At 43.4% G+C, this 21711-nt stretch overlaps 1 protein-coding gene across 4 annotated transcripts in view; it reads left to right on the top strand.

Annotated features, from left to right (window-relative positions):
- Positions 1-1053: 1053 nt before the first annotated feature.
- Positions 1054-21711, top strand: part of pde4ba (phosphodiesterase 4B, cAMP-specific a) — a 222618-nt gene continuing 201960 nt past the window's right edge. Inside the window, exon 1 of one of the 4 annotated variants that reach the window (XM_082511427.1) lies at positions 1054-1107. Coding sequence is in view for 3 of the 4 variants with exons in the window: in XM_082511424.1 (XP_082367550.1) it covers positions 1702-1774 (73 nt within the window). In the remaining variant the exon portion in view is untranslated. Of the gene's footprint in view, positions 1108-1648; positions 1775-12172; positions 12204-21711 lie in introns of those variants that run through there. The other 3 variants (XM_082511424.1, XM_082511425.1, XM_082511426.1) reach the window with 3 other exon arrangements.

The following is a 21711-nucleotide window of genomic DNA, read 5'->3' as shown; positions in this document are numbered from 1 at the left end:
CACACATTACATTTCACTCTACCGCTGGCATTCATGAAGACAAACATTTATAGGCATAAATAAAGAGACAGCGCAGTATGATTTCCCTCAGTGGTTTAATGGAATCTACACACAGCCTAAAACTTGGCTGCGGTGTAACTCTCTGTCTATAAAGTGTTTTGCACATGATCTCAGTAAAGCATGCTGGATTAGCAGCATATTATAGGCTAATGCAAGAGTTTAGGGTTGATTCTGTAGGAACCTTTTAGCATGTTCAGGGTCTGGGTCATGTGACCCAGTGTTTTCTTGTGTTTTGGTGTCTGTTGTGTTTATTATTATGATTATTTTTGGGTAACTGGTTAGTTAAGATTTCATTCTTATTACGTCTCTGAATTTACTTATGAACAGTTTAATTCCTTGTTTATTAGGTTCATCTCGTGTCTTTGTCCACTGTGTCCCTGTCTCTGTTCATGTGTGTGTCCTTGTGTCTGCTTCCCCCCTATGTTGGTTTTGGTGTTGTGTGTGCAGTCTGTAAGTCAGGTCCCCGTGTCCACAACTCCCTCGTCCTCTGTGTGTCTCAGTGATGTCTTTTTCTCCCTTCATGTCAGCAGGCCATCAGGTTCTCTGTATTTGTTTCTTAGTTATGTCCGTGCTCTGCCTCCCGTTTCTATTTCCCTGATGTTATTACAAGCCTGCGTGTCTTTGTCCCCGTGCTTCCTGTTTTATTTTGACAGTCTTGCGTCCCACATTCTGTGTGTTCAGATTGCTTCCTCCTGTCTTGTCTTCACGTTCATTCGTCCCAGCTGCGTTCCCGTGTTTCCTTTTCCCTCGTCACCCTCGTGTGTATTTAGGTGTTTAGCCGTCTTTCGGTCCGTCAGATTGTCTGTTAACCTTCCGTGTCTCCCCGTGTTCCCAGTTTGTTTGCTTTATGTTAGTTTTCCCAGTTTAGGTTATTGTTCAGTTTCATGTTCTTTTGCCTTTAACGTTTTGTTTTGTATTATTTTCACCAGCCTTTTCAAACGGCTCGCTTTTTGTTAGTATCGACGTTTCCGCGTGTGATTTGTCTGCATTTGGGTCCACAACTCTCCACTCCACACGGCCAGCGCACACTGGTGACACTACAGCTACGTGAGTGTGTGATTTTTAACCTGATTCAAAATTGTTTGTAAAAACATGCGAGTGACTGACTATATGGGTAATTTTTTTTTCATGTATGTACCACTGAACTATTTGTGCATCGCTGTGCTCACCCGGAGCTGCAGACAAACTGTCTGCTGATTGAAATAACAAACCTGTCAGGCTCTTGGATGGTTACTTGCTCTCTCAGACTGCAGGTCTGCAGAATCAGAATGGCACACAAACCACTCCAGGTCAAATTTAAGATCCAAGCATGATGGAAATTCAGTTGCAACAACCTCAAATTGTGCATTTACACTTTATACTTATTTACCAAGAAAAAAGGATCGTAGTGACATTTAAAAAAAAAAAAGAGTAAGTAATAGCAAACGAATGACTCAGATCACTCTATTTAACATTTTCAACATGAGTGTTAAATATAACAAATAGTGAAGTCTTAAATGAAGTATTTCATCAAATATTACACAGCCCTTTAAATAACATGTAAGACAGTGAAATGTCTGTTTTTCAAGCTGTTTTTATTCTGTGTGCGTTTGTGTGCGTGCGTGCGTGTGTGTGTGGATTGACCTGAGGCACCTGCCTGACATGATGAGCTTAAACAGATGGTGCACAGAGTGTGTAACGTTTTTTCATGATGTTCTCAGCCCTTCTGAAAGAGGTAAGGAAAAAAGGACATTTGTATTTGTTCGATCATTTCTTTGCTGTAAAAAGCTGGATGTGTGACTGATGAATAAGTCGGGCTCCACGAAGGTGCAATTTTGTTTTTGTGAGTATCTTCAGTGCAGATGTGAAAGAAAGTTTTGTGTCCCACACTGTTTGGTTCTCTCTGTTTGTGTGGAGTCATCTAAGCTTAGACTGAACATCAAGCAGGAATAAAAATGACTAAAGTGTTGCCCCCACATTTACTTGTATAACCTGTATTGATGCCAGCAATTATGAGTGGTGTGTGTGTGTGTGTGTGTTCACACATGCAGGGTTATGCCAGTGAGTCATGTCTGGAAATCCTGCTGTGAGGACTGACAGTTAAACTCAGAGAGAGTGAAGTAGCAGTGTGTAGGCAGCACCTCTCAGCACACCTCACACACCGAAAAGTAAAACAGCGCACGCTTTCTAAATGAGACATGAGCATATGTGTGAAGAGCAGTTATTTATACAGCACTACACTCATATTTGTTTAATGTCGCTTTATGAAAAAAATCAGAGTGTGACGCAGTTGGTCCCAGAGAACATGATCTGTCATGATCGGTAATCAGGGTAAAGAGTGTGAAATTAGCAATTTCAAATGAACTTTCCTGAGCAGCAGTCTGAAAGCACAGTTAACTCTTCCCAACTTTTCTGCTGTAGATTTAAGTCCGGAGATACGAGATGGATTTTGTGTAGTTGTTTTTCCTAACAATGGAAACTATTCCGTCATCATCCAAAGATCGTTTCTGTGGTTTCTCAGGCTTTTTTGTATTTCTTCCTTATAAAAATGTAACCGATTCTCAATTTGCCAACTTCTAAAGCTTTTGCTATCTCTCTGATAAGTTTACTTTCCTGACTAATTATAGCCTCCCTCCATCCTCATTTGTAAAATTACATTGAAAAGCTGTAAAATAAAAATGCAACACCTTAAATCAACTTCAGGTACTACGTCTGCTTCCTTACCTGGCCATAAAACTGGCTGTCAGTTAGCTGTTCAATTAATATTGAGCCTCTGCACTGTGTATAAAAAATGTTGTAATTCCTGAACAGTTATTGCAGTATTTCTGTTGAATCCCTTGAATTAAAGCTGAAAGTCTGCACTTCAATCATGTGTTGGCTATTTGATTAAAATGACATCAAATCATGTACGTAACTGGATATTTAGGCATCAGCAGCCACGTTGGCAGAAAAGGGGAAAGGTCGTCTCTGAGCTAAAGATGCTGTGATAATCAAGTTTGCTCCACTGCTTATTAAGAAATTAAATAAATGCAACAAATTTCCCAGATGAGGTCAAGACTGATACCTCGGTTTACTGCCTACCATCCAAAGGTATCATTTCTTGACACCTTTATCACAATAAAAAATCTGACCACCAAGAAGTATTATATCTATAATCATGGAGAAAAACAACAGTCACCCCACAACTGAGCTTGGTTCATCCACTCGGCTCTGTGGCTTTCAAGGTCAGACTGATCCAAGCTGCTGTGCACATGAATAACAGCAATTGTTTAGCACATGAGACAGCAGTTTAAAAAAAGAAAAAGTGACATAAAATAGCTTTAAATGTAATCCAGAAAGGGATTTTAAAGAAACATCACCTGGGAATGATCTATTTTTGCTTGCAGACCTCACAGTGAGTTTATTCTCACCTGAGATAAAAGATGGTGAATATTTTCTCACAAGGGAAACGATAATCAAAGTAAATCTGCAGTGTACCTGTGCACCGTGCTTTATATTAGCGGAAGAATCGGTGAAATCAGCAGCCGACACAGACAAACCTCTTGTGGCGCAGTAGCAATGTTTACGTATGTGTTTTGTGAGCATACTGTAGGCGTGTGATTGCCTGATGAGAATCTGAGGACAGTGAAGGATGTAGCTGTCTTTTCTCAGTTTATTTGAATTATTTATTACATGATGGCATTTCTGAGCGCGTCTCGTCTCGTGCACCTGTTTGCATGTGTGCATTGTTGTGTGTTTGTTTGAGCAAGCGCACATGCTCGTGTGCATGTGTCTCAGCACCCCCTCAAACTACCAGATGGCAATGTTTCCTAATCATGCTTGCATTACTTAAGTAGTAAATCCCCGTGGTTGAAAAAACCCAACACAAACAGACACACACACATGTGACAATCTTTTTATTTGCTCACTTTCTACACATAAGTTCATCCATATGCAAACACCAAGATAAACACAGACACACACGCCACATGATGATGTCCTAACCTTGCGGTGACATACACACGTGTTGCACTCACCATTAAATAAGATGACGCAAACAGACGTCCTCGGATTGGTCGGAGGATGCGGGTCGAGTGGGATTCATCACAGGAGACTCTGCATCTAATTAGAAGTACAAAATGCACAGTTTCATAATTTGAACAAATGCAGTTGGTCATGCATGATGGCATCATCTCAATGATAGCTGTGGAGTCCAATCGTATCTGTCTTGAAGCCCAGGGCCTGCATTTGACAAGTAGAAGAAAAGGCTATGAGATCAGCGGGGATGCTCGTGAAAAATATGACTCGTGGTATTGCAGTAGTGGCATTGTTTTGATCTCTACTACAGTTTAGATAGCCTCAAGGTGTATTTAAAGAGATATTATAGCTAAAATCAGTGACGGCTTGTTTGCATGTGAAATTCAGTCAATCTTCTCGGATCCAAGAGCTGAGCCTGAATTGATTTGCATTCACTTCCACCTTTTGTTCCATTTTCAATTCACCGAAATCCTTTTCTTCCCTCTTGGGTTGCAAATAAAATGCAGCCCAGCTTCAGAGTATAAATAGGCCTAAATGGATTTGTCATCTCAATCTGTTGTCACACAGAGCTAACACTTACACATAAATGCTTATCTCCTGTAAGCATATCTATTCAGTGTAGGACTTTATTCTTTGCAGTATGACAGATGAGATCTTTGCTGTGGAGGTGGTGCTGAATTTCTCATCGCTGGGTGTGTTGTGCGTTCACAATCCGTGACTCCACAAGGCAAAGGCTGATCACATGTTCACCGTCTCCCTGCTCCTCTATTACCCTGAACTCGATGGAATAGTCTCAGAAAATGTCTGTAAAGCTTGAGCTAGCGGACGCAGGTGGTTTAAATAGCTCTGTGCGTGCAGCTGTGTGTGAAGACACGGAAAAGGGAGTGTGTGTGGAGAGCTCCCAGAGGCTTAAATAGAAATGAAGGAAGGCTGCAATCTCTGTGGTTTTCTGCTCACTAGAAAGACCAAACATCTCAGATTCACTGGAATCAAGTATTTTGCTTCGGATTTGCTTCTTCTTCACTGGCAGCATAAACTGCTGTCAGCACGACTTTATTTCATAAATTGATTCTCTTTTTTTTTTTTTTTCTCTTTTTTTTTTAAAATGACATCAGAAACAGCAGTATGCGACATTACGTGATGGCAGAGCTTCAGTTCATCCTTTGTCATTTTTTTTTTTTTTTTTTTTTTAATAAATAGGACAGGGGGAATGAATGAGAGAAAGAGGGGGAGAGAAAGAAAACCAAAGGGGAGAAGAGACGGTGAGAAGGGGGGGGAAGAGAGAGAAAAAAAAAAAAGAACTCCTGGGTCACCTGTATGGAGAAAAAAAAAAAACAAACAAAAAAAACAAACAGAGGAGACAGCAAACAACAAAGAGCAACATAATAATAGAGAAAACAAAGCACCATCACAATAAACTAGCTAGTCATAGATATCAATATTTACTAAATAATAAACGATATTGTGCAGCACGCAAGATAGACAGCGCACAGTGTGCTTTGAGGCAGCAGCCAAGAAAGCTTTAGTCCGCGTCTGTGAATACCCATGTGTGCATACCTGTGTGGATCAGCATGCTTGCATTCCAAAGGTTTCTCCATGTAATGATCTGCTAGGGAGTGTGGGGGGGCCACAGCCCCGTCCTCCAGGGTGTGAAGTGGGTATGGAGGAGATCAAAACTCCAGACATCCAGAGGCCCCCAGAACACAAGAGACCAAGGAAGACCAACAGAGGGGCAGCCGCGCCACTGTTCCAGTAAGAGCTGAGGAGAGTCCCAGATGAGGGCTCGCCCAGCAGCCGCGGAGCAGAAGTCAGGGGGAGTTGCAGTGACATAAATTGATTCTCACAGAAAACTTTCCAAAGAGTTCTAGATGCACGTTTAAGGGAGTATTTTAATGCTTTGGGTATATGCTGCTAGTGTGCGTTATTCTCCCGAGGTGTGTGAGAAGATCAATACCACTCTCCTTACTAATGTTAAAAGCAATTAGCTTAGTGTAGCATAGCATCAGGGAATCTGGGCACAGTCCCCATTAAAGCTGCCGAAGTCATTTTTATACACAGTTCTGCATTTTCAGAGGCTCAAAATGAATTTGAAAATCTTACCTTTAAAAATCAAATAAATGGTGCATTTTTTCCCTTGACATGCTCTCCGACCTCCTCATCCTCAGTGTCTGTTTATCTGGGGGTATTTCTGCCCTCAGCTTTGCATTTAATAAGGGATAAATCCATTTGCAATATGAAGCACTGTCCAGTGAGTTTCGCAGCATTTTGTTAAATCTAGCATTTACAGGCCTCACCTGCCTGTCAGTTACCTGTCCCATTAATTTGGAACTTTTAAAAATGGTGGACTATGCATGAAACTGGCTGTAATTATTGAACAGCTTGTGCAAAATGTTTTGAAAACCCACCAGGCGACCTGTGCAGTTGCCGTTGTTTTTGCGTGTTCCAGTTGGTCACTGCAACTTCTTGCATTTGCCCACTGAATGAAGAAAAAAAAAGAAAAAACTCAATGCAATCATCAGACAACTGCCCATTTTCCCTATAGTCATAAGGAGGTTGTCATACTATTTTTACTCTAGTGTGACTGAGCCATTGGAGATCATGCATGAATAAGAGTCACTCTGACCGACCAAGCAGCCTGACTTCCTGTTGGCTCCCACACACACACATCAGTGGGCTTAAATAAAATAAATATACAGCTTTTCAAAATGATACAAGCTGCACAGATCAAATGCATCCATCTATTCTCTTGAGCTTCTCTTGAGGGCGACACCCTGCATAGGTCGCCAGTCTGTCGCAGGTCTAACAACCATTCACATCTATAGGTAATTTAGAATGACCAGTTAACCCAACCCCACTAACTGCATGTCTTTGGACTGTGGGAGGAAGCCTTTTAAGAAATAGGTGGATTTGTAAAAACAGAGAGAATTTTTCTCCTTTGTTTCCATCACACGAATGAAAACAAGCAGTACAGACTGCTGCCAGTTCTACATGAGAGCAGTAATAACATTTCCATCCAACTCTCCCAAAATAAACACCTTATCTCTTCCTTTAAATAAGAAATTGCAGAAAAAAGACTTTTTAAATGCCTCATGTTGAAGGCTGGAAAATGTTAGTCTAATATTAGTTAATGGGCTAATTTTCCACCTTCCACTTCATTTCATCCTGACAAAGTGTTTATGTTAGATGTCCGGCTGAGGCTTTTAATTTGCTCTACAAACATCACTGCAGGTTTGCACATAACAAGGTTTCCTATTGAGAGGAAGACTGTTTCCATGAAGCCTTTGCATAACACTGCCGATATTATGGTATGGATGCCCATCAGGCACCGGGGTGACGTCACCATTATTGTATTCTTAATCCTGTGATTTTGTCAGTTGCTTTTTTTTCTTTTTTTTTAGCGGTTAAAGGTGGCAGTGAGCTAAAAGGGAAAGCTGCTGGAGCATTTATCCAAAGATGTGAAAACAGACTAAAATCATGCCCTGAATACTTTTATTATAGAGTGAAAATATTCAGACCAAATTAAATGTTATTGGCTGCGCAGGCACACCGACAGACATTTTTACCACTTTGGGCAAAATGAATAAATCAGTTCTCTTTAAGGACATTTGACTCATTCATGAGCTTCTGAATTGTTCCGCTGAGGCTGAATGAAAATTTCTGACCTTAAGTCTATAACAGCTCTTCAGACTAATAAGTAATGAACAGTGTGAGATGGCGTGGGGCAGATGGAGCCTTTTTTTGAATAAAGCTGCAGAGAAATTGGGCCTTTTTGGCTTTCTGAACAAACAGCGCAGCAGTGATTTCACCTTTCCCTTTTGTCCTCGTATCAATATGTTTCTGAGGTCTGTAAAGCTGTGAAATACAGACACTGAACAGCGCTCCAGATGCATCATTAGACAAAACGGCTCTGCCACTGGCAGCGCAACACGAGACCTAAAACCGCAACATCTTATCGTGCGATTTCTCACAATGCTAAACCGACTGATCTGCATAACTCGGTCTCGATGCTAAGCACTCCCACATGCACGATCGTCTTCTCTCCCACATAAAATGTGGACGATACTTGACACAAGAGGTTGCAAAGGGTCAATAATGTGCTGCCAGAAAAAAGTACATTTTTGCATTTATAGCTGACTGTCATTTGCTATATATGGGCTGCTGCTTCTTTTCAAAACTAACAGTTTGAGCAGAAACCTGCACAGCTGCAAGACAAGATTAGACATGCTGTGTGATGGTATTGAAAGAAGGAAAGAAACAAACCTTTAAGGGAAACATAAGTCATGAGCAACGATATATTAGTTTGAAATGCCATTTCACGGTCACTTGAGTCACTCTAAATTCAACTGAAGGCTGAATGTGAAGGGGAAATGGTAAAAAGCAATAATATGAGTTTCATATCGGGAAGCTTTGCATAGCTAAAATCTCTGTTCTATTGGATTGAAATGAAACGCAGCTCTTGTACTTGGATTAGAGTAGAAATTCATTACACGACTAAAGCTTTCACTCTGGGACATAATTTAAGGCCGACTGTTGGAGTTTACTTATATTTTCACCCGCTGCAAATAAAATGTAAAAGAAATCTTTTCGACTTAAAGCAGCAGAAAGTTATCAAGTGATGTTCAGCTACAATAACGTTGGGCTTTTATCTCTCTTTGATAAATTGTAGCTGTGTTTTGACAGTATATAGATTATGAGTTTTGCTGCTTGAAAGCCTGGAAGAGCTCAGGAAGAGTTTTTCTTTCTGAAATTATTTTGATTAATCTAGGTCAGCAAAAGCTCTCGTGGACTACTTGAATCATTCGTGACAAATAATATATATTCGTGGGTACAAATCAACCTATAAATGGTCTGTGTAGCACAGTTTGGTGGTGTTTGATAAACAAAGCCAGACGGAAACCACACGCGTAACGTGATATAGTGACATACTGCGTACGGTTTAGTCGCAGATTTATAACGGCGGACGCCAAAATCAGAGATTCACGACCTCACAGCAGAGTAAAAATAATAATGTCCCCACATTATTCTTCATGTTGTTGACTACAAACAAAGATTATTTATTGCAACATGGGAATCACTTCAAAAGTGATTGGAACTTTAAAAAAGAGGGAATTTGGGAATTCTGTGGGATCGTGTTGCTGAAAGGTTAATAATAGCTCGATGAATATGAATATTCATACAGTCGGCAGCTGTAAGCTGTCCATCAAAACAATCAGGAGGAGCGTGAAATCACTCAGCTAAATGTAAAGAACAGTTTGATGTTTAACTAATATTATTTTGACTCATCATTAAACAGTTCATCAGATGCACAAAAGAAAGAGACTTAGTGATTAAATAACTGTTTCATCTCTTTGTTATTAGAATAGAATAGAATAGAATAGAATGCCTTTATTGTCACTGTACAGATGTACAATAAGTACGTGAATTGCACAGTGGTGGTTTATAGAGGGAAGTCCTTGGATTGGAGGGATGAAGGAACTGTGTTGTCAGTGCATGTGTGAGTTCAGGCTGGTCGTGACTTTTGGGAAGAAACTATTCTTGCGTGTCTGATGCACCTGCAGCGCTTCCCTGAGGAAAGCAGGTTGAACAGGTCAAAAACAGGCTCTGTCCTTGATGATGTGTGATGCTCTGCCGAGGCAGTGGGAGGAATAAATGTCCATCAGGGAGGGGAGAGGGCAGCCGACGATCTTCTGTGCTGCCTTGACTCAACTCTGAAGCCTCACTCTGCCAGCTTTAGTGCAGCTGCCGTACCATACTGTGGTGCAGCATGTCAGCAGGCTCTCAATGGGCGAGCAGTAGAAGGTCAGCAGCAGGTTGGAGTCCAGCTCGTACTTCCTGAGGACCCTCGGGAAGTGCAGCTGCTGCTGGGCCTTCTTGACGTCCGCTGTGATGTTGTCTGTCCAAAAGATGTCAGCGGAGATGAGGACACCAAGGAACCGGAAGGTTTGGACCCTCTCCACACACTCCCCGTTGATGTATAGGGGGGCTAAGTCAGCGCTGTGCCTCCTGAAGTCGACAATGACCTGTTTGGTTTTCTTAGTGTTCAGGGCCAAGTTGTTCTCTGAACACCAGGCTGCCATCTTCAGGACTTCCTCTCTGCAGTCTGCCTCGTCTGCCTTTGATATGAGTCAGACTACCGTGGTGTCATCACCAAACTTGATGATGAGTTGTTGTTGTTGTTGTGGGTTAAGAGACAATATAATTCATAATCTGATATTTTATCTACAACAGAGATGAGAAAATGGCAGCAACAAGTTAAAAAGCCAGGACTGGAAAACAAAAGGTCAATTTTTTGTTTGATGGCGCTAAAAAGAAAGAGTTGGATGATCATTTTAACCAATTAGATTAACTGGCAACAAATTGACTGCAAATTGTGAAATAATTTCACGCCATAAACCTGTGAAGAATTTAACTCTCTCATCCTGTACAGTACATGATATCATCAAAAGAGTCAGAGAATCTGGAGAAAATAAAAAATCAATACTGGATGCCTGTGATCTTTGGGCCCTCGGGCAGCACTGCATTAAAGAGAGGCACGATTCTGTCATGGAAATCAGCGCATGGGCTCTTCCAGAAACCACCGTCTGTGAACACCATATGTGAGCGTGATCCAGAAACGCTGGGCCAAAGCTCACCGGACATGGACTGAGACGAAGTGGAAAATGCTTCCGTGGTCAGATTAATCAACATTTGAAATTAACATGGACAACAAGTCCTCCAGACTAAAGACAAGAAGGACTGTCTGACTTTTGGGACATGTTGCTGCCATCAAAGTGAATGTGATTAAAATCTGGGTGTATTCTGTTTGCACTTACATTTTATACAGGGTTTCAACTTTATTAAAACTGGATTTGTACATGCTACAGCAGTCCCAGGGATCAGAGCACAAAAATGAAGGTCCAAAACAAATTTTTGGAGGGAGGCCTCCAAACATCCACATCTCTGCTTACATACCTGAAGCTGTGTCTTTCAGGGTTGTGATGTTAGTGTGCTAACAGCTTCACCAGATTGCCGAGGATGTCTGCAACGCGTTTAACCTGAACCCAACCAGGTAGGACACCTATCAGCTCAGCTATAACAAAGGTCTGTGTGCAGAAATGTAAAACCATTTACACATTTTAATTAAAGCTTTTAAAAGAGCAACTGTAGCCAGGTAAAAAAAAAAAAAAATCTAGTGGAGCACATGCACCAAAAACGACTTTTTTTTCCTAACATGCGCTAAGACAATGTCTGGGTACCAGAGCCGTGGCCTTTCTATAACTCATAAGATAGTGATAGTTGGTGATGATTCACAAGGCTGGTCTGTGCATGTGTCACTGAGGACACCTACTGTAGGAGGAATGACTCCAAAAGGGTTTGTTTTATGTCTTTTGGTTTTCATTAACAAAACTCATGTCTATGAATTCTTTGAATTTGTAAGCAGACATTATTTATTATGTTGAATTCGATTTTCCTTTGTGTATATAGAAGTTACACGGTGACAACGTTTATTTTATTACATCCTTTAAAAATGTGTCCAAACGGTCTCCTTGTCTTTTTATCTGTGCTTTACTCTGCTGATCCCTGCGTGTTTGACGTCCCTGGTCCCACACCAGACTGCCATGCTCTCATCTCGCCTCTCTCTCTCTCTCTCTCTCTCTCTTCCTGCCTCTCAATTGGTCCGCGCTCCGTGTCTGCTGAGGCTGAGGAGGGAGGGATTATCGTTGAGGCGCACTGGCTTTCAGATGGATTTCAGATGCGAAAGCTCGCACATGCTCTCCAACCTCCCCTATCAACACATAAAGCAGCTCGGTCTGGGAACGGAGCTTCCGAATTGTTAAACGACAGGATATGCAACTGAGACCAAAGGTAACCAGTTTGGTCAAGCGTTTCGGGTTTGTTACAGTTTTGTTTAAATCTCAGAAAAAGTGGGTAAACCAGAGACCTTTGATCATGTGAATAAAAGAAAGGGGGGGAAAGAGACAAACGAGCGAAGAGCCTGGATAAGAGCTGTAGAGCGAACATATCCCAGCAGAGGATGGCGAGAACACTTGCTGAGACGGAATAAAAAACCTTTTCCGATGTAGTGACAGCGGATCTCGTCCGAAAACAACGCGCAAAGAGGCGCCGGGATCCCCTTTGTCCCCACGTGTGGATGCGCTGTGAAGAAGGTAATCGGGACGCTTATGAATGTTATCATATCGCATTGGATTTACTGTGCTTTTTTTTTTCTTTAAACATCTGCGATGTCGTTTGTGTTGATGTAACTAGCAGCGCTGAACATGATTTTTACTGAATGAAAGTGATTTTAGATCGATGATGTGGATTTTGTTTGTCTCCTGTCACCTTTAATACATGGACAAGTTCAGCCTAACCCCAGGCGGTGATCTCAGGTGTTTCACCTGCTTTTTATCACAACATAGGAAGCTGCGTCCTCTCAACCCTTTGAGTCGTGTTATAAATATTACATAGAATTAAGGTATTTACATAAGAGTTTAAGGGATTTTAGGCTTAAGTTTGTGCGTTTAACATAAAATCATTTCCTATGTGAGGTTTTACAATTAGTTTTCATCTTTTGATCTGTATTTACTTTTGGGTCCAAAAGCTACAAATGCATGAAAAGGAAGCTTCAAAACTGGCGGCATGTTCCTGTATGGGTCAGTTGTTCTGGGTGACCAACCGTCCAATTAACATGTGAGCCCGATGCCATTGACAGTGTCTCCATCCGCAGGACAACATGATGAATATGAAAAGGTTGAGAATCATATCCTAAGGCTGCCACAGTCACCAGATCTCAATTGAAACGGGCACATATGTCGTGACCCAGCCTCCCTCGACAATATGTTGCGTTTTTTTTGTCACCTATTGGTACCTGCTCACCAGCTTTAGTGTCAGTGATTTAAAATGACGTGTTGGTGTCACAGCTCTGTCTGCAGCATTGTTATAAAAATCATCCACAGCAGACTCAGCTGTCAAAAGTGCTTATTAGCCCTAAGAGTGCACACAGGTCAAGTTGAGAAGCCTGAGAAAAGTGCACGACTGTTTTATTGTTCTCTGAATGGTTTTTAAAGCTGTTCGGTTACAACCCCTGCACTCAGCCGGGACGGAGATGAATTTTCCATTCTTGCATGAGGATTACGTTACTATGTTCCCACATTTGGAGAGCTGTCAACGTACCTGCCTGTCACTGAGTTTGACACTTTGGTTTCCAGCACTGCACAGAGCTGTTGCTTTTCTTGCCAAACTTCAGGAACCCTTGTTATTTGCAAATCCTAAACAAATACGACCCTTCGTTCAGTTCAGTTGTCCCTCAGAAGCTCTAACAAAGGAATACATAATCTTCTATGAACAAATAGCTTTTTAATCTGTGGGTCATCTACCAGTCACAAGGTTGCTGGTTTAACCTGCATGACAAAGTATCCTTGGGCTGAACTCCAAGTTGCCCCTCATGTATCTGTGTAAGTGTGTGTGAGTGTTAGTCAAGCTGCTTAGGCATAGACAAGAGTGTGTGTGTGTGTGTGTGTGAGACTTAGGCTTGTAATAAAAAGTGCTTTGTGTGTTCAATAAGGGTACAAAAGTGTTGTATAAGTGCCAGTCCATTTACCATTTGTAATGCCAAACTTAAGCGGAAGAATGACAAGTGCACAGACATCTTGGTTCTTAGTGGCTTTTACAATATCACACAACAACCTCAGTCTCTGCCACTGTGAGACAACCTCACAGAGGATCTTTTTGTCAATGGAGTTAATTTCTGGATTTCATTATATCAGCATTAACTGTCCCTCCTCTGTGTTCTACGCTCAAGAATGAACGCCCCCTCGTGCTGGCACTGGCAAAACTTCCAGCTAATGGCCACGAGGACAAAAATCTTAAATCTGTTTTCATCCTGAATAACAGCAGCTTAGAGTTTAAGTGTGAACTCAGAATCTGTTATTATTGAATCAGTTACAGACATTTCACGTCTTCATGTTCTGTTTCTATTGTTTTTCTATATCAATTGTACATATTTCTCCTGTTTGCTATTTATTCCTGCTGTCTACTATTTATATTTAACTCCGGCACAGTTGGTGTGGAGCACTCAGTTTCGTTGCACATGTACAGTGACAGTAAAGGGCTATTCTATGTCAAGAAGCACTGCAGATGTGGATATTTGGGTTTTTTAAGGTCCGTGCTGTATGGAGATGTTGTACAATAGGAACTCTGGGGAGATCCTAACCTGACAGGTGTCTTTCTTTGGGAGCTAAAACTGTGAACAAGCACAAAAATCAATGTACTGATGGGCTTACTGGCTGTGTTGTTTTTGTATGTATACCGAGCTTCTTACTAACTGCACGCACACACCAATCTCTGCTCCGATTCCACTTTATTTCGTCTACTTCTCCATTTCCTCTGGAGCTTCTTGCTCGCGAGTGAATTACACACATTGCAGCAACACAGTGCCATCTAGTGGCTGATACAAACATAGGTCAACATGCTACATCTCCCTTCTTAAAAAAAAACACAACTCAGGCTTGTAAAATTTCTAAGGCAACTGAAATTACAGGAATAACATCCTGAGCACATCCATTGATAACATAGCATTCGACTCAATACTGGCTATATCACAAACATAATAAACAGATGCATCTAGTGACATCATTGGAACAACAAACATATAAACAGCCTTTTTTTTTTTTTTCTCTAGGGCAGCGATCCGCCTGCACCCTTTACAATATTACAGGTCCAAGACCTGTCTTGGTTTGGTAACACGCCCATAACGAGTCGTGTATCCAGGTGTTGTAATGTCTTTATCAGGGGGCTCCACAGGCGGGGGCTGAGATACCACAGGGCTGTCATCGCGGATGCCGGTTGGTTGAATGAACTCCTCACCTCCTACGCTGTTCCTGCTTCTGCGGAGGTGTCGGCGGTTACGCCGGTAAACTTGTCCTGTATCTGTGGTTATGTTGTAGCTTCTGGACGTGTCGGCACAACTTGTGACCACAGCTGGTTTCCAGGAACCGTCTTTTTGCCGGAACCGGACCGGTGTGCCAGGATATAGTTGAGGCAGAGGTCGGGCGGCTCTGTTGAAATAAGTCTGCTGGCGCTGCTGGCAGACTTCTCTCCTTTCACGCACTGTTTGCTGGCAAACTACTTGGGGTTCCAGCTGTTTTGGTGTTGCAGGGAGGATGGAGCGAAGTCTCTGGCTCATGAGTAGTTGTGCAGGCGACTTTAAGTTGTCCACGGGGGCGTTCCGGTATTCTAATAGGCTCAAGTAGGGATCCTTATGTTCCGCTTTGGCCTTGTCCAGAAGTTTCTTTGCTGTCTGGACTGTTTTCTCGGCTAGACCATTGCTCTGTGGGTAATGGGGGCTAGTAGTGGTGTGGGTGAAACTCCATGACTTTGCGAACTGTTGAAACTTACTGGAAGCATAGCACGGACCGTTATCACTAATCACCGACTCTGGAATACCATGCCTAGCCATGGCTGACTTTAGTTTGTGGATCACTGCTTCTGCAGTGCAGCTGTGCAGTCTTTCCAACTCGAAGAATCTACTGTAGTAATCTACCATGATGATGTAGTCTTCCGAGTTCCAAGTGAACAGATCGGTGGCTATGACCTGCCACGGTCGTTCTGGTATTGCATGTGACAACAGGGGTTCCTTGGGGTTAGCAGCTTGTCTCTCCTGGCATGTGCTGCAGGCTCCGACTGCTTCCTCAATCTGCTTTCCCATGCCTGGCCAAAACAGAAGGTCTCTGGCTCTGTTTTTGCTCTTTTCTATACCCATATGGCTGGAATGAATCCGCTCTATCATGTCCTTTCTGAGCCTTTTTGGGATGATCATTTTCTCTCCTTTAAACATGATCCCGTCTATCAGTGAGATCTCATCCCTGTGGTTCCAAAACTCCTGAATGTCAGGCGGACATTGAGACCGTTTATCTGGCCATCCACTCAATGTGGTCCGTCTCAGGCTGTTGAGCTGAGGATCTTGGGCTGTTTCGTTTCTTATCTCTGAGAGTCTCTGATCACTGACAGGCATGTTGCTGAGGACTGAGTGGATCTGCGCATCCATCCCGTCACATAGTGATTTGTCGTGAAACTCTATGGATTTCCGGGAGAGCGTGTCGGCTACCGGGATGTCTTTCCCTGGCTTGTGGATGATGCTGATGTCGTACTTTTGCAGCTGTATTATCATCCTCTGTAGCCGTGGTGGTGCTGATGCTAGTGTTTTTTTGAGTATGGACTCAAGTGGCTTGTGGTCCGACTCAATGGTCACATGTCGACCGTACATGTACTCGTGGAACCGCTTGCAACCAAAGAGAACAGCATACAGCTCTTTTTCTATTTGGGCATAGTTCTGCTCAGTGCTGTTAAGTGACTTGGATGCGTAGGCAACTGGCTTGCCGTCCTGCAGCATCACAGCACCGAGGCCACTTTTGGATGCATCGACCTGGAGTCGTAGCGCTTTCTTGGGGTCGAAGAAGGAGAGAACTGGGCCTGGTTCTTTAGTGATCAGCTCCTTCATTCGTTGAAAGGCTCTGTCATGGTTCTTGTCCCATACAAACTCACTGTCCTGCTTTAACAGCTGGCGGAGCGGAGCATTTATCTCTGACAGGTGTGGGGCAAATCTTGCTAGATAATTAACCATCCCCAGCACTGTTTCCAATTCCGCCCTGTTCTGTGGGGGCGCCATGTCTTGGACTGCTTTTACTTTTTGTGGATCTGGTTTCAGCCCTTCGTGTGACAATGTGTGACCGAAGTAACTGACCTCTTTGACGCAGATGGTGCACTTGTCAGGGTTCAGTTTTACACCTCTCTCTCTGCTGCGCTGCAGCATGGCCCTCAGGTTGTCGTCATGCTCCTGTTTGGTTTCTCCGAAGACCAGTACGTCGTCCACAATGGCTGCCACGCCCCTCAGGCCCTCGTAGGTCTCGTCCACGCGTCGCTGGAACTCATCCTGAGCTGAGATTATGCCGAATGGCAACCTGAGGAAGCGGTACCTGCCAAACACAGTATTAAATGTGGTTAACAGAGATGATTCGTGGCTTAGCTTAATGGCCCAGTAGCCTGATCTGGCGTCCAAAACACTGAAATACTTGGCCCCAGCAAGTTTTGTGGTGACATCCTCCAAGGTGGGTAGAGGGTAGTGATGTGTCCTGTGTGTCGAAGCTTCGAATCGTGCGTCGGGTAATCGCGGGGGCGTTTTTCTGAAGCGCGTATCGAGGCTTGCTTTGATTACGTATGCAGTGACGTTCGAGGCCTCGCGGGCAGTCCGTACCACGTGACTGATTCAGGGACTGGTTCATCGGTTCGCGCCAGATTCGAAATAACATGGGCAGGAAAACAGCTGATTCCCCATCACACCGTGTTGTGGAATTGGATTACGTACGTGCTACATAGTTACTTGTGCATTTCTTCTTCGATGGAACCAGCAAGGAAGAGATGTTTTTTTTTTTTTTGTCTCTCCTAATAAAGTATGCACACAGTAATAAATATCACAAATGATAAACACCAAAATATAAATAAACAACACTACACATCCTATAATCTGATTTCTGTCTTTTAGTTTATTAAAAAGTGAAGCACCAAACACTAGTTTGTGTCATTATCCAGATGTACATAAGGTTTACACATCATTATAATCAAAGAGCCCGCTTCACTTGAATTGTCCACTTGATGGCGCAGTAGAGCAAATGAATCATCACAATGCTTCGAACCATGAGTCGACCAATTGGATGGAAAGCTTCAGTTCATCATGAGGCTTCATCTCACCATCACTAGTAGAGGGTAATGGGGTCTTTGTATAGCCTTGTTGAGGGGTCTGGGGTCCAGACATACTCTGAGTCTGCCTGTCTTGGGTTTTTCCACGACAACAAGTGCATTCACCCAGTCCGTAGGATCTGTGACCTTGCATATGATTTGGTTCCTTTCCATGTTGTCGAGCTCGTCTTTGAGTCGGGCTCGCAGAGCAATGGGAATCCGACGAGGTGGGCTGACTGTGGGTGCAACGTCTGGATTTACATGGAAACTGCATTCACCAGGAAATTCTCCTATCCCTTTGAATACGTCTGCATATTCGTCTAGTATTGCCTGTGAACTGTTGGTTGTCTTGCCTCTTTCCTCCGTCACTGCCATCACAATCCTTACCAGGTTAAGGTCACGGCAAGCTTTCATTGCTAATACAGGTGGGGCGCTTGTGTTAACAACATGGAATTCCAACATGCAGGTCTTGTCTTTGTGTTTGCATTTTAACTGGCATTTTCCTTCCACGCTGAGTGAGTGTCCCCCATAATCTGTGAGCTTGTGTGTGACAGGCTTCAGTGTCACGTGTGGGAAGAGTGTCTGGAACATGTTAGCTGGAATTGTGTTTGCTTGCGCCCCAGTGTCAACTTTAAACCTCACTGTCTGGGGGGGGGAACCAAGCTGCATGTCTGCATATGCTTGCTCATCATTTCTTCCTTCATTTTCTATGGTGATGCTATCAGTGTAGAAACAGTCTTGGTCCTCATCTGTGTCCATAGTTGACATTTCTATGTTCTCTCTCACAGTGTGTACTGATTTGAGGTGGGCTTTTGTCTGCGAAGGGAGTCTTGACCTGCATGCTCTCGCAAAATGGTTCATTTTCTTGCATTTTGCACATTGCTTCCCTTTTGCTGGGCAGGTGTCTTTATTACTGTGTTGTCCGGCACAATAGCTGCACGTTTTTAGTGTTGCATTAGCGTGTTCTTTTGGTCTCACGCTTCTTGTTTGATATTCTTGTCTGTGCGATTTCCTGCCGATGGCGTGCACAGTTTCTTGGCCCCTGGAGTGACCCATAGTTTTTAGCTGTTGCTTTGCTAGCTCGTGTGATCGTGCTATATCTATAGCTTTCTCTAGCGTGAGCTCTGCGCCTTGGCTGAGTAGCTTTTCTCGGACGTGTGGCGAGTTAGTGGCAAATACAATGCGATCCCTGACCATTTCATCTGTATTTGGGTACCCACAGTCTTTAGCAAGTAGTTTCAGTTCCGTAATAAACTGTTCAAATGTCTCATTTTCACCCTGCATCTTTTCATGGAACTTATATCGGGCGTAGATTGGGTTAGCTTTCGGTATGATGTAATCAGTGTACTTATCGTAGTATGTCTGAAGCTTTCGGGAGTCGTCTGCGGTGAGCGTCCACGTGTTGTAGACGTCCCGTCCTTTCTCACCGACCCATAGAAGAAGGTAGCTGCATTTATCTGCCTCCTCCTTCCCCCGAAGAGGACCAGCGAACATTAGCTCGGCGTGCTGCTTGAAACGCCGCCATGCCTCGGGCAGGTTGCTGGAGTCCCAATCCATACGCGGTGTGGGAACGCCGTAAGCCTCCATGTCTGCGCTGTCCGACGGCGAGGGATTGCGTAGAATCCGCTACTCTGACACCATGTGTTGTTTTTGTATGTATACCGAGCTTCTTACTAACTGCACGCACACACCAATCTCTGCTCCGATTCCACTTTATTTCGTCTACTTCTCCATTTCCTCTGGAGCTTCTTGCTCGCGAGTGAATTACACACATTGCAGCAACACAGTGCCATCTAGTGGCTGATACAAACATAGGTCAACATGCTACACTGGCAGGTGTGTTTCTTCTCTCATTGGCCTTTTATCTCGGATTCTTCCCCCTATAGATGCCCTGATACTCTGTTTCTCTTATCCTGTCTTCATGCCTCCACCTCCCTCACCTTTAATCCGTCTCTCTGTAGCTGCCATTTCCTTACTGGATGGGTGAACTATGTAGCAGCGTTTCATCCATTTGACTTGCTCCATCCAAAACTCTGGGCTCTATCGATCTGTTGGCTTACACACCATGTACAAATGTGGAAAAAACATTGATCTTTGAGCAGACTTTAGTGGAGAGGCACCGGCATATCCAGCACCTCAGCACGTGTATCTAGCTCTGATTTTGACTCGAGGTATCTACAAATTCTTAATTAGCATCATTATGAGGGTAGAAACTGGTTACACTAACCCGCAGCGAACACTTTGTAATGTGGCAACCTTGATGTGCATGGTGACGATGTGGATTATACAGTGGGCTTTCCATGCACAATAAAACTTCTTCATATTAACTGGAGTAATTGTGCATTCAGTAATTTCTCACCCAGTGTGCACGCCGGCTAATTAGCCCGCTTAGAATCATCTTCTATACATTCACCCAGTAAGCAGCTACACAATATGATCACAGTACATCAGCACCATTGCCTAGAATAACAGCTCTTTCAACAAGCATCCATCCGCTCACCTCTTTATTTCATTTTCATTTGCAGATGAAAACAGAGACTGCTCAGGCTGTCAGACAACAACATAGGAGAACGAGCAGGATTTAACTTGCAGTAATTCAGTGCCCATACAGCACCCTGACTCCAGAGGTACTCTTTGATTAGCTCTGGGCATCACAATCCATTTCCAACAAGACCCAGCTGACACATGCCCTAGATCACAGCTCACCTCTTACACAGTAAACAGGCAACAGGCACGGTGAGTAAATAGCTTTACAAAGTCAGACGACACACTTCAACTCGTGTTTTGCTGATTCTTGCAGCATTGGTCTCAAGGGATCTTGAGACTAACTTGTAGTCTGCTGCTGCTACAACTATGATAGGTGTTGTTTCTGTAAAGCAGAAGTCAGGAATAAGCTGGAAGTAAAGAGGTTCCTTATAGTTCTCGAGTGAAGGTGAAGCAGGGACATTGCAGCTCATGTTTGATGGGTCTGTTTGTCTGTTTATCTCTACATCTCTACTATATATGACCCTTCTGTGGAGGTCTGATCCCAAAAGATGTGTACCTGCAGAGAACTATCGACTAAAACTGGTTACTGGACATAACTCCAGATAACAATAATAATAATGGATTGGATTTATATAGCGCTTTTCAAGGCACACAAAGTGCTTTACAATGCCACTATTCATTCACTCTCACACACTGGTGGAGGCAGCTACAGTTGTAGCCACAGCTGCCCTGGGGCAGACTGACAGAAGCCAGGCTGCCATATCGTGCCATCGGCCCCTCTGGCCATCACCAGTAGGCGGTAGGTAAAGTGTCTTTCCCAAGGACACGACACAACAGAGAGGCCGGGGATCAAACCGGCGACCTTCCGGTTACAGATGCGCTTCCCAACCCCCACGGTCGTCCCAATGAATGACATTTTCTATGTAGTCTGTATTTAGACATTCAAAACAATATTGTAGGCTGGCAATAATGCACCAATGTTCCAGTCTTTCTAGTCTGATAGCTCAAAGCCAAACCTACATTTAATCATATATGGATACAGTGCTCTACTCCATACACTTTACCTTCCTCACATCCACGGGCAATTTAGACTCACCAGCAAACTACCAGCAGCCTTTGGACTGGCAGAGATGGGCAGTAATGCATTACAAGTAACATTACATTACGCGTTACTTGAAAAAAGAAGTAATTCGATTGCTGTTACTTTCCTATAAACATGCTGCGTTACTAAACCGTTGTAATTTGTTTGGGAGAGTGTCTCATGACAATGACGTACGAGCGTGCGACGTCCGTGGCAGCAACAGACGCATCGAATTTGAGTGACCAGCGAGCACGCTGGGATGTGACATTCACAGAGAAACCCCCGGATCCTCCCACTGACAGGACCGCAGTGGGCAAACCTCCACCCGCCCCACTCCTGCTAAAAGGGGACAATAGATTTAAGAGCTGCTGAAT

This window comes from Aulonocara stuartgranti, assembly GCF_965226115.1.
Source record: "Aulonocara stuartgranti genome assembly, chromosome: 17".
Classification (NCBI taxonomy): domain Eukaryota; kingdom Metazoa; phylum Chordata; class Actinopteri; order Cichliformes; family Cichlidae; genus Aulonocara; species Aulonocara stuartgranti.
This window is presented reverse-complemented; position numbering and strand designations above follow the sequence as displayed.